Raw genomic sequence first — 24,861 nt, forward strand, 5'->3', positions numbered from 1 at the left:
TAAGACTTCAGCTCGATATATCATTAAGGATTAAGACCCTTTGATAGCTAGAGAGAATACACACTCCTAACAGACAGAGACACACGACTGAATCAGCTTCAATATGTGTGAGTGTGAAATTGAGAGGGGACACTTGATTGGAGCATCCAGAGGTGCACAGGTCCCTGTTGACATGGCAACACGCAGAGCAGACCACAGGGGGAGGTTGTAGGGGGGTTGAAGCAGGTGGACTGTTCCATCTTGATCAAGAAAGAAATCAGTGTTTATTCAAAGTATTTAGCCTTATTGGTTGATTGGCTAATTAATTAGAACGAGCCAGCTGTAATCTGCTGAGACTAAGACAGGGGAAAGGGGGGCAAATTGCCAGTGAATACATGTGTGTCGTAATGTCTGTATGCTGTGAATCAGCCTGTGTGTGAGGTGGAAGTAAATATGAGAGTGATAGACTCTTGCTGGGTGCTAGGAGTCATTCATCTTTTCCATCGATCGGCCAGCAGACACATGTCCTCACTCATGAGAACACAAGCACAAGCTTCTCAGAAGGATGAAGTCTCAATCACACCAAATTGAGCAAAAAACCAAACAAAAACAATATTGTCTGGTGTCTGTCTGATTTTCAATCATCCAAGTTCACACACAGGTACACACAGGGCTTCCCCACAACTTGTGCAGAAGTGCACATGAGACCACTATGGCCTATGATCCTGGCAAGATGCTGGGGACTTGCTCATGTTCAACCCAAACAATTAAAATGATTTTTTTTTTTTTATGATTATGATTATTTATTTCAATGAAACTTTGCTGAAGTAGCAAGAATTTGGTGTTAAATATATTTAACAATATGATATTATACTACTATCATCAGAAACCATTGAAGTCTTGCCACAAACAAATGAATCAGTGGTGAAGACAACATTTCAGAAGCCACACAGTAAGGCTCTAGCCTCCAATATCTGAACAAATATTCATCTTTATTTAAAAAACAAAAAACTGATCTGCATCAGACTGAACAACATTGTTTCCATGGTGAAATGGTGGCATCTTCCCGGTTTCAAATCAAACTGCAGCACAATCCGGAGCCGTAGGCATTGGCCTACTGATGGAGAGCTGCGTCAAGACAACCACAAACACTCAGAACACGACCGGAATTTAATCAGTGTTGATTTCAAAATAAAAGTAATAAAACTACAACAGTGCACAACTTGGACAACTGTTTCATTTCTGTGTTGGTTATCTGTGTTTGCAAGGTAGCGAACATTATTGTAAGTAATGTTTCAGAAGTGCGAGTTTTTATGAATATTCTGCAGCCACTGTATTTCAGTGACCATGTCAGTCAAGGTGAGTTGACATGGGTATGCTGTAAAAATCATTTTGCTGTAGACATGCAGTAGTCATATCTCTTGTCTCACAATAGAGCTAATGGATTAGGGCAGATATGCAGGTGATGTGTGTTTAATGCAGCACTGTAATTGGTGGGTGAGCTGTCCAGAGTATACATGTCTCTCTATGAGTCTAGAACAGTGGCATTCAATTTTGGCATTGAAAACAAAATTTGACAATGAAAACGTGTCATTTTCAATGCCAAAATTGGACTGTTTGAGACCCATACCTCTCTACCGTTGTCTCCTGGGACACAAACTTTGGACGACCCTGTGCAGAAAAGGCAATTTATTTGGATTGATGGATATTATTATGCTAATGTAATAATTCTGCCATTGTCAGGTGCTGATGAGTAGAAATAAAGGTTCAGACATCCAGACACAGAACTGGCGCCTAATGCAATTGTAAAAACCGAGGCACATTACAAATATCGTTTATATCTGCATTTTTCTATTAGTCTTCGGACTGGAGCGTTTGTATGTTTTGGCGTTTTACATTGAATTCTGCTGTCAAATCAAACATGTTAGTGTATTAATTTGAAATGTTTGAGCGGAAGTTGCCTGTATTCATGTTGCGTGTCTAGACGGTGGAGAGCATTGCTCCGTGGTGTTTGTCTGGGAAGAGTGGAGCAGCAAAACTGCTCCAGAGCCGTGTGGGGAAATAAAAGAGGAATAAGCATCATCCTATAGCACTAACCCCGCCGTGTGAGACTGGGACCAAACCTGATGGAGGAAGCTCCTCGGGGAGACCTTTCCTAGACCGCCTTGTAGGTTCCCCTGTCGGTTCACACTTTTAATGACCGAGCAGGGACGGGACCCATGACTGGAGGGGGAGCGGGCAGAGACTGCGACATCAGAGGGACTTCCAGGTCAACAGATAAATAACCTTTTAACAACATTCAGCCCAGGAAATGCTGTGGCTTAATTAAAGTGTTCTCTTTAATATTTAAGAGACTGCGGTTTGGGAAAGGGCCGTGTCATGTAGGGCAGGAATGAGTTAGTTTGTTGCTCATATCAAACCCTCTCTCCTTGTGTGACCGTCTACAATACCTTATATTTTCTCTTTAAGCTTTTCCAACCCTTCGGAGGCCTCCTGGTTTTGTCTTTTCAGACCTGAGTACAACAGACACACACTGTAATATTTGATGAATTGTGCCCTCCCGTGGTAAAGAAGAACCACAGTCTGTAGAGCCATAGTTGAGTTGTTTTTGCCCCTTTTCAGATTAGTAAAACTGCTGCTCTTTATTTTGTTATGAGGGAAGACAACCGTCCAGCTGAAGCATCACATGTTGTCACTTTTGACACTTTGTTTTGTTTTTTCTTGAAAAACTTTTCAACCTCTCAGTAATCTAAGTGCTGAGAGTTAGGGCCTTTGTAGACCTCCTCCTCCCATCTGTCCCTCTTCATTAGGATAAGAGCCACAGTGGAGGTATGGAGGACCAGGTCCGCCTGATGTCGGCTCATATTGGAGTAACTGGACTGTCTCAGGAGGACGCAGGTGATCCTGACGACATAAGGAAACATCATAACTTCGGCCAGCCGCAGCAGCACATTGGTGACATCCTCCAGCAGATCATGGCCATCACAGAGGAGAGGCTGGACGAGGCCCAGGCCAGGTAATAACAGAGGCACAAGACCAGAGCCTGATAGAAGACAGAACATGTCATCACAGTGTCCCTCTATAATATTATAAAAACAGCCCCCAACCCCAATACTGCTGAGGACCACTAACCACTAACAACTTTAACTCCACATACCTGATCAACAAACAAACACCTGCCACCTGTAATCCAACAGAAACCAGTGCCAGATAATGAATATCAAACTGAAGAGGTTTTATGTTTTACAGGACAGGCACCTTGAAATTCACAGTTTATCATAATAGTGATTATTAACCCCAAAATGTCTATAGACACAGAGTTTGTTCTCCTCCTCTCTTCTGTTCTCTCTTTCTCTCTTTCCTCACTAAGGTGAGAGAGTTCAGGTGAATTGGACAGACATGTGCTCAGGCCTGTTTTCAGTCAAAGGCCTAAACAGGTCTGGTTTCACACTCAGTTCAGCACTAACTTGCTTTGTGTCTCCATGATCTAATGTTGTTGGATGACAGTGTCTGTAGCATGTAGTCTGTAAATCTACCAAATAATGTAACACGCTGTTTTCCTGCCTTTCATTTCCATACAAGGAAACACGCTCTAAACTACCACAGAATGAAACCAGCCCTCTTCAGTGTCCTGTGTGAGATGAAAGAAAGGACAGGTAAGTTGTCCGTTTGTCACTTTTTATTTGTTTTATTTCTTACATAAGCCAGTGAAGAAAAAAGGTTGCATGCTGATTAGGTTACGTTCTTTCAGTACAGTCATGATTGTAGTTGGGATTAACCCCAGAGTTTACATGCTCATACATTATGTTGAACTTCCTGTTTCAGGATTATAAGTATTTCATCAGATGAGGTTGAATTGTGATATAATGATAAGGGGAAGTAATATTAATTTCATAATATTTTGAAGATTTAATTCACTGTCATTTATATCTTTGATAGTGAGTCGTATGATGACACATCTGCAACAGAGACTGAGAGAGAGATCGGAGACAGATAAGCAGATTTTATATTAGTCCAGCTACATTTTCCCAGCCTTCTTATCACCTCTTGCGACTTGTTATTAATGCGTTGTCTCTCTTTCTCCCTCTCTTGCTCTTGTGCTCAGTGTGTCGCACACTCGCGCCTTCAGAGTGTGGTGGGATTTTTCTAAAACTCATCCTCTGCTGGCTGCCTTGGTGATTTTTGATGATGACCTCCTCCATATGCTCAGATGGTGAAAAGGCTAGAAGCACTACTGCTGGAGGAGCGTCATAACAACAGACGCATTTGACTGAGAAATTCATGGGAGCAACAGGATCGTCAGAGAATCTGGGTGATTAATGTTGGGAGGTTAAGATGATGTGATGTTGAAGTAGCTCTCATTTCTTGTGATTTACATGGATAAACTGAGCGGTGTCGGGATGGTTGATACAAAGATTTATAGCTAAGAAGATCTAAATATTATGTCTTGACTTCGGTATCCTCATTCAGTCCCACCCCACTGATGCACAGCAGTGGTTCTGAATTTACAGTAAAGGGACTTTACTTCACTCTTGAGTGGAGCGCTCCTTCCACACGAAGCACAGGGAAGTGTGAACTACACAGAAGGTTATTATTGCCTCATTTCATTCACTTCACAGGGGAAGCCGGAGGTTGGCAGCAGGAGGTATAGAGCGTTTCCAGTACAACTTGTTGTCTACCATCTAGCTTTTTCACACCCTCACAGCTTGAAGTTACAGAATTCAGCTCCAAGTCAATTTGCACCTATTGAGGATGTAATTCTTTAAAAATGGGTCACGTATATATATATAGTTTGATTTTTCAAAAAGGGTGTGTAATTTCTTAGGTTAGTTTCTTTGGGTTTCTCTAAAAGTTACTCCAACAGAAGTGAACGGAGCATTTATTGGGGACTATTTTCAGCGGTGCATTAACACACATTTTGTGCTTAATTGAGTTTTTATGGCAGCAGGACACTGTATGAGGGATTGACTGAAAATAAAGTGGCCTTGTTCATGGTAAAGAGAATAACTTGCGTGAAAAAGGCGATGGGCAGTTGTTGTTACCTTTTCTTTGTCCTCGGTACGTACTCATCGGTGTAACACGTCACATGACTGCAGCAGTCCCAAACACAACCCCCTCATCTGGATATATCTGCCTATGTCCCTGTCGTCCTGTTTCCTCCTCTTTTCTCTCCTTCCATACCCCTTCGTCATGTTATTCCCCATATAACACACCATTCGTTATCATCCCCACAAAATAGGACAGAGGCAAAAGACAGAGCGCTGCAAACACGGGAGGTGCGGACGGGAAAAGAAACAAAAAGAAGGAGAGATTTAGTGAGAAGAATATGGTCAGGGATGGACAGATTGATGGATGAGTTGGACGTGGAGGCTTTAATGGTTGTGTTTCATGGTTTGGCAAACAGTTGATTATCTCTAGACCCCAGAGTCCTGTCAGTACAAACAGACTCTCAGTGGGGGACAGTTCATCGCCAACGGCCCCAACTGAACTCACAAAGCTGGATTTACTCTGCCACTGCTCATCTCCGCTCAAACTGTGTGCGAGTGTCTGTGTGAATGTTTGCCCAGTGTCAGGCGGTGGGGGCAGTCTTGTAGGCTGGCCCAAACTAATTATGAATTAATTAACATGAATAGGACCTCACCTCCTTCAAATACCAGTGATTCTCTCTCTCTTACCCACTCTGTGGCTGTCCTCACTTTCCTCACACGACTGTTTTGTTATACAGTCAGTTGCCGGTTTATTAGGTACACCTTGCTAACAGTCCAATACAATAGTCCAACAATACATCCTACCTTCTTTAAACGTCACAATGTGAAGGTTTTGTTTAAATGTTTTTACGTGAGTGTTAATTCAGCTTCATGTTCATTTTGGAGGCTGCAGTTTATGGTTCTGTTGAATTGTGTGTTATATTCAAAAGTTAAGTCTTCTCAGACTTCTTAGTCATATTAGAAACATCTCTCAGTGTAACACAATAACAACGCAGTATGAAGTAAAAAAACATCTTTTTACCTTGTTTTATCACATATATCAGGTTGTATTGATCAACCTCCTTTTTTTCTTGGGGTTGGGATGTTGGAAAGTAGGGATGTGTAATTGAAAGAGGAAGGGAAAGGGGGGTGTAGACATGGAGCAGCATGTCTTTGTAAACTGTAACTCCCCCTACGACCCCTCTTTATCCATACCTCCGAGACACAGGGTGATCCTCTTTGTAATCTGCAGCCATGTGAGCCACTTATACATGTGCACATTCAGGACATTTATGTTGACTGTACTGGCATGATTGTGTGTGTGTGTGTGTTTGTGCCTGCGAGTTGCTGTCTTTTATAGTATGATGTTAATCTGCCATGTTGTCCTGGGTTAGGAGCAGTGTTCAAATTCTCAGAAATAACATCAAGGTTATCCAGTGCAGTGCACTTGTAGTAGTACCGCTTGATACTTGTCTTATAGAGGGGTAAAAACTGTGTATATCTGTGTGTGTGTGTGTGTGTGTGTGTGTGTGTGTGTGTGTGTACTGTAGAGGTGAGCCAGATGCAGAAGCTGTCATTGGCCTCGTTATGGGATTATCAATGTGAGTCGATCCGTGGAACTACCTTGTAATTGCCTCCTAATTTGCATAACAGTGCAAACTAACGACCTCTCAAATGAGCTCTCATTTTTCACAGGATCTTTAGTCACTCCTTAAGAACTGCCGTTAATTATGGCTATGTGTGTGTGTGTGTGTGTGTGTGTGTGTGTGTGTGTGTGTGAGTGTCTTTTTTTGGTTCAGGGATGCCAAGGAAAGCTGGCATCGCTACCATAGTAACAGCTACTGTTTCTCTTTTCTTAAACCTCGCCCCATGTCAGTGTGTTTTTCTTGTCTCTGTCCTCTCCTCTCTCACTCCAGTAGCCCCAGTGAACAGACCAACAGATGCTGCTTTAGACTTGATCTCCACTACTGCCGACAGCAAACACGCCCCCAAAAACAGTGCTGGAGCCTTCTTATAACATCCAGTGTTTATGCTGTTGGCTCTTCCTATTAAACTAGATTTCCCTGAACTTCAGCTACGCTGTCTGCTTAGACTGTGTGTCTGAACCAGTGAGGAGTTGTTCTAGCAGTGTTACTTTCTTTGTAGGTCATTCTAATGTAGAGATCATCAAGTGGCCGTTGTTATGTGTTGTCTTGGAAGAGACTGGGCCAAACCTGTCTAAAGCATGTGAGGTTAAGAACTGGAGTTTGTCTCTTGAGTGCCTAGCAGATGATACATTTTCTACCTTGTGTTTGAGCAAACAAATGGGAGGAAGGACCAAAATAAAAAAACCTGAACATATAGTGTGGAAATAATGTATGTGGGTTCAAGTACTGAGAGCTACTGTGCCCTCTGCTGGTTGCAAAGAGAAACTGTAGTTGTGCTCGAAAAGACTCCATCAAATCCCTTAGTTTGTGCCGGTACGTTGCACAAAAAGTACTACAAGTAATGCCGTATGCTGTGGTGTGCAGAGTGAAAAATGCCAATGTGAAGAAAAGAGAAAACATTGTACACCAAACCACAAACAGTACATCACGTTTGATTCATGAGATCCTTTTATTTCTTCATCACAAAGTGGGTACACAGCATGACACAATGACTATATTTATCCTTCAAAGTGTAATAAAATAGTTAATCACAGTGATATAAAAACTGCAAAGAAGCTACTTATTATGCAAAAATATCTTATTTATCCATTTATATTGTAGACACTGAAACATGCTACTTACCAACAGGAATTTTTGGAAGCATCTTAAAAATTGGACTGAATGCCAGTGGGTTGTGTGCATAGTGTTTACTGACGCCATGTAGCTGTACAAACTTATCCTCATGCAGTGTGCATCCTGAGGCAGGATTTCTGAATTAGCATTACAGTGTTACATAAGCACAATATACAAGGTTATTATTCTGCTTCCCATTTCCCTCGGCTCTTTTCACCCTTTAATGTCTTTTGTTGAGTTTCACTCTCTTCCCAGTGCTATTGATAATAATTTGTGGCAATTTTGAGCATATAAAACTTGATCTCTGGATGACCCAGGTAGAATATCCAAACATGTTTTCATTGCCAATCAAGGCCCCTTAAAAAACAAAAAAATAAGGATTAAATCACACCTGATGATGCCATGACAGTTTCTTTACATCTCCACAGCCCTGAGTATCCGAGGCGTCCAAGAAGAGGAGCCTCCAGACCCTCAGATCATGCGACTGGACAACATGCTGTTAGCGGAGGGGGTTGCGGGTCCTGAGAGGGGCGGGGCCTCTGCAGCGGCAGCAGCTGTTGCAGCAGCGGCTGGAGGATCGCCTGATGATGGATGCTTTGAAGACGCAGACTACAGAGAGAAGCTTGCTCAGATACGACAGATCTACCACACTGAGCTGGAGATATATGAACAGGTTTGATATGTCGGCAAAAAAGTTAGAAGAGGTTTTTACAGAAACTTTAGGACAAAAATTCTCAGTAAAGCTTTTAAGTTAGGAAAAAATACAGTTGTTTATTGTAACAATTATAGAATAATTACAATGTACCATATGACTGAGCTACCATTTTTTCTAAATATAGTATTTTTGTTTTTTATTATTTTGGTCAGTGAATGGCTCAACAACACATGTGTGAGTATGTTTGAATCCTTTCTTTGTCCTTCTGTCTCGCCATCACACCTGATCTACTCACCCCTCCTCGCATGCAGGCCTGCAGTGAATTCACCAACCATGTGACGAACCTGCTGAGGGAACAGTCCCGCACACGACCCACCTCACCCAAAGAGAACGAGCGACTGGTGGAAATCATCCTCCGCAAGTTCAGCGCTATCCAGATGCAGTTAAAGCAGAGCACATGTGAAGCTGTCATGATCCTCCGCTCCAGGTTCCTGGATGCCAGGTTGTTTATCTTCCTGACTCCTCTCAACTTAAGTCTTCCAGTGTGTGTCAAAGTGTATTTACAACCCGGTGAAGAAGAGTATTGGCTGTTTTCTGACAGTTACATGTTGCAATCGACACTTTTCTGACAGGCGGAAACGGAGAAACTTCAGCAAGCAGGCGATAGAGATTTTAAATGAATATTTTTACTCCCACCTGGCAAACCCCTACCCCAGTGAGAAGGCCAAGGAGGAGCTGGCCAAGAAGTGCTCCATCACTGTTTCTCAGGTCAGGGCATCAAAAACACACTGAGGAAAAAAGAAAACTTTGGAACATAAAGAAATGAATGAAGCACAGATTTAATACTTGGACGTGGTTTAGTGTAATGAATCACAATGAATCTCTTGGCTTGTAATTTACTTTCTTTTTTCTTTTTTACCTCTCTAACTGTCTCAGGTGGCCAACTGGTTCGGAAACAAGAGGATTCGGTACAAGAAGAACATCCTAAAGTTCCAGGAGGAGGCTAATCTGTATGTCATGAAAACCGCTGTGGACGCTGCTAGTGTTTCTTCACAGACTAGCCAAGCCACCTCCTCAGCCACACCAAACTCAGGTGCAAACACACGAACACATGCGCACACACACACACACACACACACACACACACACACACACACACACACACACACATGCACCTTAGTCGCACTTTCTGCCTGGTCTGACTCATGTCATCATGAAATCTGTCACTAAGCACCTTTACATCCACACTGGTCTCTGTTGTGCCTTCTCCTGGTTTTAATCACATTCAGGATATGGAATATAATAAACCTGGTTATTATCTGTGGAGGAGTGTCTTTGCAGCACCCCAGCAGAATGTGGGCCCCTTTCTGTTGAGTTTGTGGTTGTGTTTTAGTGTTTGTTAGGTATTAAAACGTGTGTGTGTGTGTGTGTGTGTGTGTGTGTGTGTGTGTGTGTGTGTGTGTGTGTGTGTGTGTGTGTAAAATCTGCTAACCCAAACCCAGCCTATGAGGAACCATCTTCTCACTTTCTCCATGTGAGTATCTACATAGTTACACACTGTTGCTATAGTTACACACTCCCCAGCTGAGTAGTCATGGTAACAGCCTTTCCCCGCATTTGCGTGTGGTACGATGTGACACCTTGTCTATACCCTATCGACGTAGTTCTTTTAAATACTATATACTGCACTGTATCACCCACTGACCCTGAACACTAGATTGTTGTTGAGCATTAAAGGAAACATTCACACTAAAATGTAATTCTGTTAAAAAGCGAGCAGGTTATTTACACCAGTTGCTAATTGGTGTATTTTTAGTTAATGTTGCGGAGAATTTAAATATAATCATAATAATCAGATTAATTACGCATTAAAGTGGATGCAACAAAATAACTTTTAATATTTTTTTATTTAAAATTATGCACTGAACTTGACAGATGTATACTTTAACACCGTCAGTGAATGTGAGGGTACATTTTTCCTTTTACAGCTAACATGCTGTCCCACTCTGAATGTCCTCTGCAGGTTGCTGGTGGCTGGCAGGACAGTGATGATCCCTCCTCTCACCTACCCTCACCCAAGCACCAGGCAGGTTGTGCTGTCACCTCCACCTGATGTTGTGCTGTCCCCTCCCTACTCCTCATCCTGCTCCTCGATCTAATACAAACTCCGACTGTAGGCTGACCTCCAGCCGAGCCATAATCAGACTCTCCAACTCTTTTGTAAACATTGTTTTTTTGGTGCTGATCCTATCCTCTGCCTCTCTCTACGAGTTTTTCACCCTTTCACATTTAAACAAATAATAATACATCATAATTACTCGTCACATTTTTATTCTCATTAAAAAATAGGTCACTGATGACAACAATTTTTTTCTAAAAAAATACTGCTTCACTATTAAGGGTTGTAGACTATGTAGTCATGTTTAGATGTTGAATTAGGATAGTCTTTTTTTCTTTTTCTTTTTTTTCTTTTATTCCTTTTTTACATTTTTTATAAGAAAAATGTTGTGATAGAAAATGTATAAGCGCAGCGCAACAACCAAACCAATGAATAAACACATTGTCACTTATTACATTTTTGTATTCTCTGTTGTTTGGGGATATATTTCCTTCTCTTTACTCTGTAAATACTATATTACGTATTAACAGGTATATATTTCTTAAATGCTTCTGAAGCAGCCAAACTGAAGAGGCTTTAGACCCAGGGGACCAGGCCTAGTTTGTTGTGTACATGTGCACACCTGAACTACTAAGCCAGTATTAATAGTTATATCCAGTTTCAGGTCATACATGACCTGTGAGACCATGTGTTCCCTCCAGTGTTGAGCGCTGTCACCACATCTAATTGGCTTCTGGATATTTTCGTTTTTCCAGCCTAACCACGTTCACTAAATATCATTTACTCCACAAACAGCTGTTTTCTCTTCTCTGTTTTCTCTTCTTTCTTTTTCTAGCTCATTTAGTTTTATCCTCAGTGGTGAATGTCAACAATTCCTGACTCCTAATAAACAGAGAAGAGGCTTCAAATCTAGCTGATGAAGTTAGATCTGAATCAGATGAATGAATGAATGAATGAATGGCATTTATCTTCTATAGAAAACTGCTGAGATACATGTTTGTCCTTATCTGTGAATGCAGTGAGTGTCACGGCTTCTTAGTATGAAAAGGGCTACTTAAAAAACATCACTACAAATGTACTTAATACAATATATTGTGATTTTGATTTGACAATGCAATGTACACATAGGATGATGATGTAATTATAATTATATAACATCCTGAGTCTTAGAAGGCCATTATTTAATTATTTAAAATTACACCACACTCCTTAAAAGTCATAATATCTGCTCTAGGTAAACCTGTAATGTTACATTGTCCAGAAATGTATTGTATTAACAGAGTGACAGTGAGTAAAAATCACGTTCACAAGATCACGTTCCTCTCAGTGATTTCTGATGGTGCTTTGGTCTTTTTACAGTTTGTTTTTCATTTTCAAAAGCATTATTTCAGAATATTCTCCAGCTTTGCTTCAGCTGATTCACTCACGGCTTAAATCTCAAATTCTGTGATCAAAACAAGACAAAAAAAAAAGGACACTTGTACTTTGACAGTCCTTTGAATTCCTTTTTCACCAGCCGCTATCACTGCATGCCCAGTGGTCAATACAGACACATGGAGTGTTTGGCTGGAGTCAGATCATTTTCTTGGAAAGCGAAATAATACTCTGAAGACTTCAGTGATGAAATCAATGTCCCTGTGTACTGCAATCAAAATCAAATCAAAATCAAAAATGATTTAAATTCCAATTCCAATTTAAAGTCCAGCTTTTGTACTTTTCATCAGCATGTGTCCTATAACTTCTGTACACTGTAATATCAGAGACATGAGATATTTGTTAGCATTTAGCCTGCTCTCTGGATAACAGTCAGGCACACCAGACAAGTTCAGATTTTGTAAACAAACAATTATTAGCTCAAAAATGTATAATTCTTTCTTTGCAAAAACACAATGCTGCAGTGAAACGCTTCATACGTGACTGGTACTTGTAGACGGTGTTTGAATAAGGGAAGGGGTAATGGTAAACCAGGGGTTAAAGGTCGAAAGTGATTGTATGTAAAAGAGACAGAGGCAGTCAGAGAGAGACAGAGAGGTTGCACACTGTGGGGAAAGTGGGATTGTTCTCTGCTCATCATGGATTTATCACCTGGGGCTCTGATCCTGTGTTCTCTGTTATGTTCAGGTAATGAATCTGATTTAATTTTAACAGCAGAGAAACATCTGCTGCAACATGGCTGCTTTAAGCAGATGTGTCTTATATCTCGACAGTTTTTCTGTTAAGCTGCTTAATGTCTGTAGAGATGTGTATCATTTATGTACTTTACACAAACTGGTGCTCACACAACAGAAAAACTTCAACAGCTGTGTTTCTCCATTACTCTGGATAACCCACATTCCTCCCTGTCAACAGCTTTTATTGGAACCACTTTCTATTTTAAAAATTTAGTCCCTTTCAGTCCCTTTTGCGTTTTCTGGATTATCTAGAATAATGGCGACATTTCTGGAGAGACACATTATTGTATATTTTTTAAAATGTAATTTTTAATCCACAAACGAAGTAGAAAACTTGAAATCTGGGCAAATCAAATGAAAACAATCTGCATGGTCACCAGTTTTGTCACTTGAATAAACCAGCCTTTGACATAGTGATATAAAGGTTTTTTATCAAAGTGAAAATATTTTAATATTCCTCTTTAACATGTCATGTCAGAGAGGAATGTCTTTCTTTGAGAGAACTTAGCTGTTTTTTTGTACATTTTTCTTTTTTTGCTTTGTCATCAAATAGCACTTTTGTTCAATCTGTCTATTTGCTCAGGTTGTTTGCTTTGGGGTGGCGTTTGTTTACACTGTATTTTACCCAGGCCTGTCTAAAGGTTCACAGACTTGCATTGTACGTGTGTGTGTGTGTGGTATTACCAGTCCTCATCTTTCTGTGCAGTGGCTGGCCAGGCTCCCGTGGTCTCAGTGGAGCCTCGGACTGCTACTGTGCGCCAAGGGGAGTCTGTCAGCTTTAGGTGCCAAGTGGGCAGAGGTGCACAGCCAGTCCAACTGGAGTGGAAGAGAGCCAACAACCAAGCATTACCAGGTCAGGAGTAATAACATGTAAGCATAAGCATTGCTCTCACATTATCACCACCTGTGAAGTTTAACTGAATTCTGTTTTTCCTGCAGACAATGCAAAGCTCGGTCCTGATGGCTCTGTGCTGACGGTTGCTAACACCCGACCTGGTAACCAGGGCCAGTACCGCTGTGTGGGAGCCAACTCTGCAGGCCGCAGCACTGCCACAGCTGTGCTGAATGTCAAACGTGAGCTTGTCTTCACATTTCAGATCTCCACCTGTGTGTGTGCAGTGGCAAAGCTATAAACTCTGGGGTCCCTGAAAGATTATTTCATCGGGGCTCCCTTTTATCAAAAGTAGAAAAATAGTCATTTTCTATTAGACTTTCAACTTCAGTTTAGGTTTTTTTTTCAGTTTATATTTTTAGATTTATTTTAAATAATAATTTAATAACAATAAATACCGGTAATTATTAATAATAATTATTTTATTTTAAAAAATATTTTCTTTACAAATGTATTTCAGTGGTAGTGCATGAACATAATAAAGTCTAGCACAGCAATACAAGACGGAAAAAATTCTTGGACTAGACTAAAATGTTCAACCTTTCATTAAATAATCTTCTGATAACTAAAAAGCTGAAATGTCAAGTGTTGTTCAGAGTTTTAGTCGACTGAAAACTGACTCAAAATAAAAAGGATGAGGTTGACGAAATATGACTAAAACTAACATGGACTTTTGACCGATGGACAAAGACCTCCAGACCCCACCTCCAGCTGTGGGCCCCTGACGCATTTACTGCACTGAGTGTGTGTGTAAATGCATCAGGTATTATTTTAGAACAGTTGTTTTGAATTTACTGTTTACTGTTCTTTTCACCTGTATATCACCTGTGTGAGTGTGACCATGTGAAAACAATGTGAAGGAGTATCTGGTAGTGATGAACCTACAGAGAATTATCACCCAAATTTGGAGCTTCCTGAGGCTTTATGGAGCCTCATGGTGAGTTTCAACATAGTGTAACTTTATTGTTTTGGCTCTCATTGCTTTCATAGCGTCTTTTTCTGCTGCAATAAATCTCTAAAAACTCATTGTACACTACCTGCTCAGCACCAAACAGCAGGCTGACACCATTAGAGACTACATGATGAAACTAAGTGGAGCATTTAGCAGCTAAAAAGCTAAAAGATATTTTCCTGAGGAGTTGGTAGAGACCAAAGCAGAACTAAAAGAGAGTGAATATTAGATTTACATTTGCCAGGTGTCCAGAAACACAGCTCCAAATGGGTGTGTAAATAAGCAGCTACTTGCTAACAAGTTCATAATATCAATTTAAAAGGTCATGAAATGTCAGTGTTGTGTTTACAACTTCTTTCTGCTGCACCTGCAGGTTTAATGTATCAGTCATGTCCCTGTGTCCCCTTCTCAGATGCTCCTAAAGTGCGGCTGACACCAGCAGGGCCCCTGCGGGTGAGGATGGGTGTCCCTGTGTCAGTGGAGTGTCGCGCCACAGGCAGGCCACACCCCACACTGACATGGAAACGCCAAGGCTCCACTCTGCAGCTAGTTACCGCGGAAACAAACGATGTCAACACCATAAAGGTGAATTATGGACGCGTGCTTAAGCAATACTTTAATAATTTCTTTCTTTCTTTCTTTCTTTCTTTCTTTCTTTCTTCATTTTTAATTGAATAAATATAACATCATAATTGTCATCTCTTTCCTCAGTGGGCTGCAGTGCGTCCAGAGGACTCAGGAGTATATATTTGCCAGGCTGTGAACAACGAAGGGGTGACAGAGGTCAAAGTTGAAATCATTGTTGAGGGGGGGGCCGGAGCACCAGTGGCTGTAGTGAGCAACACCGAAATGACAGTGGTGGAGGGACATGTAGTCACAATGGAGTGTCGGGCCAGTGGTAAGATATCATCATGTTTGAATATGTCCCAGTTCTGCTCTCACTTCTCGTTTTCATTTTGTCCTTGCTTTCCCTCTTTCCCTACAGGTTCCCCTCCTCCTGTCATCACCTGGTCCAAGCTCCGAGCACCGTTGCCATGGAAACACACATTGGTTGGCGGTGTTCTGACGCTGACCAGCGTGGGGCGCCAAGACTCGGGACAATACATCTGTAATGCGACCAACATACACGGCTACAGTGAAGCGTACACGCAGATGGAGGTGGAGAGTGAGTGGACAAAAGACAGTAGCACTGATAACGCACGTCCATATTCTTTGTCACTGTACAGGTTAAGAGTCATTGTCTTTCCTTCATACAGCTCCTCCATATGCCACCTGCCTGCCTGACCAGGTGAGACTGCAGCCCGGTGACTCCCTGCGCCTGCAGTGCCTCGCCCACGGCTCTCATCCCATCCAGTTCGTGTGGAGTCGGGTGGGCAGGGGGAGCCTGCCTGCAGGGGCAGAGACCACAAAGGATGGAAGGCTGCTGATAGCCCACGTTAAACTGGGTGACAGTGGAACATACAAATGTGTTACCACCAACCACATCGGCTCCAGTGAGGCACTGGCCAAAGTCATCATAAAAGGTGAGCTTCATACTTGGCTAGTTTAAAGTCCATCAAAATAACTGATCTCTTTCTTTTATTCTCTAATCTAGTCTCTTCTCCATCTTTGATTTTTTTTTTCTTTTACAGCTTAATCCAATGTGGTCACACTGTGTCTGATTGACAAACCATCTATGCAGCGCTTACAATTTCTGCAAGCCTGGATCCATCATGGTTAATACTGAAAACAGAGATTATATTTAATAGATTCATATATATGTATGAAGGAAAAAGATATCAATGCAGTTTAAATGTTTGGTATTATTGTGCATATGGGGTTAATTTTGTACTTTTATAGAAAATTGACACTGTTGCTATTGGTGCTCCTGTCTCATATCTGCCTTTGGAAAGCTTTTCTGTGAAACTCCTGCAGTGTGTGTGGGAGTTGTTTCTTCTGCTGGAATGCCTCTGCACCCTGTCTTTTCCTCCCTTCATGTCATCTGCTGAATTTACACTGTTGCACTTTCAAAACTGAAAGGAGGGCACAAAACAAACAAAAACCCGATTTACTAAAAAAAAGAAGCCTTTATTATGCCATTAAATTACAAACTCAATAAAGATGAAAATATTTTACAAAGTTGTTGTTTACAGTGTGTCCAAATTAGGGACTGTACAAAAGTTATTAGTGGGGGAGGGGAGTCTGCAGTGTGGGAGGTTGCTGTATGTCCTTGTACTTCCTTCCCTTTCAATATAGTTAATAGTTACATAAAGAGTTAAATCTAAATATTTATACCAAAAAGATAAACTTTGTGCACAGGATAGACATCATGTCCTCATCTTGTTAACATGTCCATATGGTGTTTTTTTTTCATCAGCAAAATAAGCAGTCGACGCCATGATTGAGTATTTCCACCTTGGAACTGCCGTGAACCAATGACAGTCTCATAAAAACAGATTCAGACAGCCAGGGATTCATACGTCATATAACCTCAGGAGCCAATCCCTTCAACCTTGTCAGTACCAGAACCAGAGTTTGCATTAGTACAACCACCAACTCTGTGTCTGCTGCCACTGCCAGTTACAAGCTAAGAAACGATGCTAACTACTCTGACCATTCGATACGTCTGCTAGTCACCGATTTTGGTGCACAGCAAACTCCACATCTGAGTCTGGGTCTGACTGAGGCTCGAACATGTAGCTGAGTCTCTCCGATGTTTCCTGCACTAACTATCTGGTTACTCACTGCTCTTTCACCTGTCAACCTTGGACAAGCAGTGGTGGTGGGCGGTGCATGAGGCCTGATCCAGAATTTCTCAATAAGGAAGTAAACATAGATGCGACTCCAGCCACTTTTCACCCGGTTTTTGTTGTACGTAAAAATAAAATATTAATCACAGCATGTTATTTTTACATAGTTTCAAACATGTCTGGAGGGAAACTTTAACTGTGCACATAATGCTGTGGGGGGGCTTTGCTTTTTGAAGCACCCCTACCCCTCCCCAACCTAGTAATTTTCATACAGTCCCTTTATGTTTAAAGTTTGCCGTCATTGTGCAATGTGAATGCCTTTACATATGAAACAATGTACAACTGATGTCAAATCTGAGCATCGCTTTAACCACATGGTGGCAATATGTAGCTTTAAAGCAAATATGTTGTCTTCAGGCCAAAGAAAAGCAATCTGAGCCCTCACGCCCTTAACAACTGGAGGGACAGATGCAGTGCACAGTCAAACAAGCTATTGTTTTCCACTAGAATACATGTCATCATTAATTTGAAAAAAAAAGCTGAAATATCTGGCTGATCATTGCACCCCTTTGTGTAAATATGGACTGTAAACCCCCTTGTGAACAGGCAAAGTTCAGTTTGATCAGACAAGCCTGTTGCAAAATGACGCACTTATGGTTAAACTGGTAACAAAAAATTTAAAGCAGCTCTGCCTAAATGAGGTGTTAGCTCGACATTTAGGGTTTGTGGCTGCAGCAGAAGGTTGGAAAGAGAGCTACCATTACAGAACTGAGCCTGTATCTGCTGTGTGTGATTGGGGCCTCCCTCGTAAAACGCCCCACCTCCAACGAGTAACAGGATTTCACCCTTTCCACTATTCCTCCCTCTATCTTTACAAGCATCTTCAAAGCTGGGAAAGAAACATCTGCCCTCTGTCACCTCATTCCACCCCCTCACTTCACAGACAGACCGAGGGGTGGAGGGAAGATCAAGCGGACAAAATAAAGGCACCACAGAGGATAGCAGAGGAGGCAAATCCACATATATTTTTAACTTAGAGTGGTAAATAACCAGTAAGGTGGAGAAGACAGAAGGAATGTATCAGCGACAGAGAGGAAACTGTCATTAAATCTGCCCCCCTTCTCTGTCTGTGTGTGCCTTTGTATACATATTAACTAGACGTGGACATATGCTCTCTAATGGAGTCTGATGTAAACAGAAAGATTCATAGGAGTTCAGATGACGGTCCAGAAATAGGATTTGCGCACACACTCACACAGATAGTTTGTCACAATTTCAGAAGCATTACATTAGTTTACATTACTGTAGGTGTACTCAGCAGTGCTACATTTACTCTCGACCACACGTTGCTTATGTTAGCCTTAAGAGGCCTGGAAAGAAAAAAAAAAACAGGTCAGTTTCCTGGCTGTATCAGTCAGCACACAAGGAGATTAGCATGTTCCCAAATATTAATTTTTCTTCACATTCTATATTCCAGTAATAATTGAAAAGTGTTACTGCTTTTGGTAAAAGACACATGTGAGGTCCCTGCATTGATAATGTGGGGAAACCAGATCATTCAGGAAGGAACCAATGAGGTGAGAGCTTCCTCAGGAAATGACAGGTGGAAGGGGGGCGCCTGTCAAGTCTGTTGCTATGGTTTCCACTGGGCCAACTCGCAGTACGTAGAAACAGAACAGATATTCCAGGAAGGCAGGCTGATGGGGGGGGGGGGGGGGGGGGGGGGTACAGAGCTGCCTGTAGAGCCTGTTGTGAAGCCCAACCTTGACAGGCAATCAGTGCTAATTTTCACTGAAGATGACGATCCCAACCAAGGGGTCAGGACCCTCAGGTGGTCCTAAGGGTAAATCTGAGGGGTCACAAGACAATTTTTTGTTTTGGTGCCTTCTTCCCAGCACTAATCAGCAGACAGACAAAGTCAGAGACTTTCCTCAGAGCTAAAATGAGAGGGAATTTTGAACTGACATTCATCAGGTTACCACAAACACATCTCCAAATGAATGATAATGTTTATCTGTAACTGCTGGATGTGTAAATATCCATTTATATTTTACACTTTAACGTGTTCAATACACCAACTTTATATGATCATAATATGTCAAAAACTGTGACAAGAGCTCTCAAGTAGACAATGCTTTATTTACCACTGCACAGGCCAATATACCGTGGGAAAATGTTGATTTCATACTTTGCATAAGAGCTTGCATGTGCACTGTGAGCGTCTAATCTTTGCTGCATCTGCTATTTCTGTTCTCGGCTGTAAAACCCTGCATTTTCACACCTTTTCAAACACCATCCGCAGACACAAGATCTGGAACAAAACAAAAGTTTATGATAAGTGATTTATTTTGAATCTTTTTAAACTTTTTTTCCGGATTATATTTGTTTTTCAGACTTAAAAGTAGAGTTGCAAATAAAAACACAGCCGGCTCCCTCTGGCTACAAAGAAGCTGCTGCTGGTTGTTGCTAGGAACCATAAACACAAACTGTCACAGGCTGTTCTTCGATCATGGCATTGAGCTCTTCTTGAAACTCAAACCAAAAAACAAGCTCAGTGTATCACATGTAGTGCAAACACACTTTTACTTGCCCGCTCTTCTTACTTATGAAATTATGTCACTGATGTTTGTGGCATCAGGAGGAAGCCACTTGAGGTTGAGAAAATGGCAGTACTTCTGGTTAAAAATACACGGTATAAAAGCAGAAGAAAGAGGGAGGCGCGCAGACTGATCGAAAGCCACAGAAGAGTAAGCTTGGTACAGCATGTGCTGTACATCGCTCTCATGACTTAATCTGTTTGTTAAACACAACAACATATATGTGGTTTAGTCTTTTTATTGTTACTAAGTGCTTTACAAAATAAAATGTGCTGATAAAACAACAGAAAACCAACACTTACATGAGAATGAATGAAATCGGCTATTTTCTTTGCTATTTTTGTGACTGCTATTTTGGGGATATAAATCATTAAACTAATGGTTGTTGTAGTGACCCACCATCAATAATAATGACATATGAAAACATAATTATCAGGTAATTTACGGTAATTAAACTACAAAAAAGAAATGAACATGAGTAATGTTGTGGCAGTTCTGTACATTGTCACTAAGAGAGCCTGTACAACCCATGAACTCTCTGTAACCTGATGTATTTTGTTACACTTGCCCCATATGATGAAGTTTTATTAAGTTAAGAGTTAGGACTATCTGACTGGAGCAGCAGATATAGACACAACATCGCTGTGGCAGAGATAGAAATGAGTAGGAACAGGAATAAATAGGAAAAAATATTAGAAAAGTAAATATACAAGACGAGAGAGAAAAGAAAAGGGTGTGAGAGGGAAAAGAAAGAGGATATTGTAACTGAGTGGATGGCGACATTGAAAGTTGAATCTCCTTAGTTTTCAGTCTTAATGGTATAGTCAGCTATGTTCCCCTTTCTGCCACTGACTGAATGGTGGGAAGGAAAATAGTATGAGAGAGTCGACCATGAGTTGGTGAAAAACCAGTGAAAAGCTCCAAAACTGCAACTGTGTGATTATGATCCATCCACTGTGTTTCCATATGGAAAGATCCTGTTTGTGTGAGTGTGTGTGCCAGCGGTTCCAGGCACTAACATTTGTTCATCTGTCAGTATCATAAAGCTTTAAAACACAGGACTAAGACTTTCCACCACACTAGTGTGATGCAACAGTGACGCAACTTTCACATACAGTTCGCCATGGCGATGAACTCTTTTATCCTCGACAAGAGATCGAGGAATGAACAAAGTATCTTTCTTTCAAAGTAACAGAACATTTACAGGCAGCTGGGGGACTGCAAGGATTTCACTGAGAGTTTGCCTGTAGTTGACAACCGCTTATTAATATTTTGTTTATTAGTTACCTCTTGGGATTCATTCAAACTCTCCCATGACCCATCAGTAGGTTGCAACCTTTACTTTGCAACGCAGTGATAGAAAATACTGCCTACTCTTTGATTGTAAAGTGCAACTTACATGCAACTTCTAGACTGAATTTAGTCAATTTATAGTTTAGATGTTAATTTTGCTCAGGAGGGAGGTTTATATGAAATCTGTAGAACTTTTCTTACTCTGGTGTTGTCTTTGTTTTATTCTTTCTCCATGAATTTGGTCATAAACTACTACTAGTGTGGAGCATACACACACACACGCGCACACACACACACGCGCACACACGCGCACACACACGCACACACACACACACACACACACACACACACACGGGTATTTCCTGGAAGCCCATTAGTTATTACACTGAAAATCAATCCAGCTATTCTCGTAGCATATGTGTTTTTAGTTTAGCAGCTATGGGTCATTACTACATTACTGTTGCCCTGTGAATACATCAGGACTTCACAGTCAGGACTCTGGTGTTTATCTGATCAGATATTCTGAGGTCTTGTGCTAGTTGCACAGCTCGAGTGATGCTTGACTGGATAAAGCCTTCAAACCCAGATAAAAGTGTTCTAAAACAAGGGCGCTTTATTTATCTAGAAAAACTTTGATCTTCTTTCCTGTCCCAAATCGCTACATAATACTAGCTTTTTGCAAAACTTTCAACTTCATGCCCTCTACAACCCTACACCTTCAGTTTGTAACTCAGACTTTCTGTTTTAAAATTCTGAATCTAATGCTTGAACAGAAAGCTCTCTCCAGAACTATACAACTGTTTTCACAGGTATGTATGTATGTATGATTCCTATTCATAGATTAAAGTGAACTTCATGTGTAAAGCACTGAGAATGTTTTTAACAGTATGCTTTCAGTGCAAAGTTCCTCTTTAACAGTATTAGTTTGAAGTGTGGAGAATTAGTGCGAAATACACCCCTGTGAATCACCACCTAAAAAAATGTCCATCTCGTTATCTAACACTTGCAAGCATTACTACAGTATCTACACAACAAACACACAAGCACAAATGTAAGAATGAATCTTACAATCATGTAGTAGATAAAAGTTTTTAGTGTCACACAAGGACAGGTGTCAAAGTTTAGGTCAGGGCACAAACTGGAGGACGTCGGGATAAAAAGCTTCAGTTTGGTCATGTTTCACAAAGACAAATCCTCACATGTTCATGTCTGGGGTGTTGCAGCTAGTTGCTTACAGATGGACAGATTTAAATTAGCTCATTAATCTAACATTTTTTACTGGCATATGCACAGTACTGCGTCAGGATGCAGTACGGCCAAAGGTTTCAGTTCAGCTATTTTAATCAAATGACCATGTGTCACACACTCATGAACACATGCAGGTCACAACTAGAAAGTAAACTGAGGGCTCACTGTGACCTCGTGCCCAACTTCCTCATAACTGTGTAATTGTCACTGCTACTTGTTAGTCTTAGTATAAATAACACTCACTCAGACAGATCACATTTTTCCCATGCAAGTTTTTCCTTTTGGATGACTGATGGTCACAATGGGCAGATGTCCATTAAATACATGAGGGATTAATGCTCAGTAGCTGCCATCATGCGCATGCACATGCGCGCGCGCGCACACACACACACACACACACACACACACACACACTGGACCTTTCTAATGTGGAAACACTGAAGTGTTGTAATAGTATAGTTGCAGATAAAGTTGTTTTTCACAGCCTCACACGCCCACTGAGACACAGACAAAAACAAATAAAGAGAGATTGATGGAATACCTCACCTACACACACACACACACACGCACACACTAGTGGATTGTAAGCAAGATGCGCCTGCTTTTGTTTAGCTTTTTGTTTACTGGAGATGCTGAAGAGACGTGAACTTTCCTTCTCTCATCCTCTTCCTGCCTACATGTGTGGGTGATTTGTCCCTCTCCGTGTGTCTGCTCATTTGTCGCCGCATGTCTGGCCCGCTCAATGAGAGACTGAAGGGAGGAAAAGAGGTCATATGAGCTATAGCTTTTCTCTCATTGTTTGTGAGAGGATAGCTGAGGATAGTTCATCATCAGCTTGTAATGAAGATTGATGATGCTGTGTGGAACATCTACAGTAGGTCATGTGATTGTTTTTGTATATGCTTTGCTCACTAGTAACACAAGAGAGTTTCATATCAACCACCACTGTGTGCAACATGTTAAGGTTGTTTCTGTATATGGCATGGTAACCATGAAAAAAGTTTGAATCTAAACCTGCTACACTGTTTAGTGTTATGTTTTCACTCACTCACCGCTGTCCTCTTACTCTCAGCTGCCTAATATTTCTTTGGTTTATCCTCCTCCCATCTGGACTCCTCTCCTCTTCTTCGCAGCTGCTGCATTCTGCATCTTTGTTTGTTGTGTCAACTGTGCTGTGATGTATCAACTTATCTTTTGCTAAACCCTTCTGTGGAACAACAATTGTTGAGTCACAGCAAAGTGTCCGTTGCTAGGCATGGTATGGAGCAATGTGCGTGCTCTGTATTTAGAGAGGATGGCAACTAATTATCAGTCTTTCCAAAACCAAAAACAGATAAAGGATAAAGGATAAAACTGTGTGGTTATCAGCTGTAATGGCATTAGTTTGTAGGGTTACAGGTGACGTTAAAAAAAAAAAAAAAAAAAAATGCTTGTTCATGACAAGCACTTCCACTAATACTTCCCTCACTGTGAGGCAGGTGGTCCTGGGTGCTACTATATCAGTTTAGGCATCAGCAGCTCTGTTCTGTCCTCATTAGATTGGGGAAGTTACACATCATTCAGAATTACTCAAGGTAGCATTATGTCTCTTATTTCAAATTTAAAAAGTCCTTTCTTTTGCAACGTGAAATGTAAAACCACACTGTGTGAAAATATGAGAGTGCAGTTTGTTGCAGCCAGAGTTTTGTAAGAACAAAATACAAGTTAGATTTTGATTGACTGAAGTAAAAGTCCAGCTCATTTTGCCAAAGTGAATGTCAGGTGACTCGACAAATGTTGAAGTTCAAAGCTTTACATAATATCTGTACATAAAATCTTTTGGGAAGAAGTTAACTAGAACTCTTAACGCACATTTCGGTAAGAAACAGACAAACACTAATCTTAAAATTCTGAGCCACTAAGAGTTTAAGATTATACTGTTGAGAAAACCGAAAACACAGCCTGCTGCTAAAATCTGTTTACTCCAGGTCTGTATCAGTTTTGAATTCAGCAGCTATGGTGTCACAACATTTTTGAATGTCCTACGGATCTGATTCACGCACTTGACTGGCTTCTTCTTCATAACTCCTGAGGCTTATGGGTATTGTAGACGTAGTATTTAGTCCGCCTTGTCAAAATGACACAAAATATGATTTGACAGAAAAGAAGTTGGCTCTGAAATAAAACTTCCTAAGTAGCTAATAGAAAATCAATGCTGTTTCTTTATTCCCCTGCCTGGTTCATTAACTGGTGAGGATGCTAACTTTTTCCCTGGGACATGTAGCATTAGCTTCAGTCAAATGAGTCAGCAAAAAACATTAAAAAGTCAGTTTTTTAATCAACTCATGGAGCTAACGATATCTCATCTAGCTAGCTATAGCTGATAAAAATCAATCAGCGACCATCATCATTTCTGCAGCCGGAAAAATTACCAATTGCAGTTTAGAAATGAGAAGCCTGTTTTTGTGTGCCTCTGTCCTAAACCAGGCTACCACTGCTTAAGACATGTAATGAATTTCTA

At 41.0% G+C, this 24,861-nt stretch overlaps 2 protein-coding genes across 2 annotated transcripts; both read left to right on the forward strand.

Annotated features, from left to right (window-relative positions):
• The first annotated feature begins 2,787 nt into the window (after positions 1-2,787).
• Positions 2,788-10,933, forward strand: LOC111665582 (pre-B-cell leukemia transcription factor 1-like). The gene is made up of 8 exons (XM_023420639.2): positions 2,788-2,995; positions 3,562-3,635; positions 8,134-8,378; positions 8,672-8,862; positions 8,993-9,128; positions 9,297-9,453; positions 9,863-9,894; positions 10,384-10,933. Exons 1-8 carry the CDS (start codon positions 2,811-2,813, stop codon positions 10,471-10,473), a joined length of 1,110 nt encoding a protein of 369 aa, XP_023276407.1. The 5' UTR covers positions 2,788-2,810; the 3' UTR covers positions 10,474-10,933.
• Positions 10,934-12,441: 1,508 nt separating this feature from the next.
• On the forward strand, positions 12,442-16,612 carry sid4 (secreted immunoglobulin domain 4). The gene is made up of 8 exons (XM_023420561.2): positions 12,442-12,600; positions 13,357-13,503; positions 13,590-13,724; positions 14,907-15,079; positions 15,206-15,392; positions 15,480-15,659; positions 15,751-16,017; positions 16,126-16,612. The coding sequence occupies exons 1-8, from the start codon at positions 12,552-12,554 to the stop codon at positions 16,128-16,130; spliced, it is 1,143 nt and encodes a 380-aa protein (XP_023276329.1). The 5' UTR covers positions 12,442-12,551; the 3' UTR covers positions 16,131-16,612.
• Positions 16,613-24,861: the final 8,249 nt, after the last annotated feature.

This window comes from Seriola lalandi, unplaced genomic scaffold (assembly GCF_002814215.2).
Source record: "Seriola lalandi dorsalis isolate HSWRI2012SDOR001 ecotype SW California unplaced genomic scaffold, Sedor1 jcf7180002054654, whole genome shotgun sequence".
In the NCBI taxonomy this organism is placed as follows: Eukaryota; Metazoa; Chordata; class Actinopteri; order Carangiformes; family Carangidae; genus Seriola; species Seriola lalandi.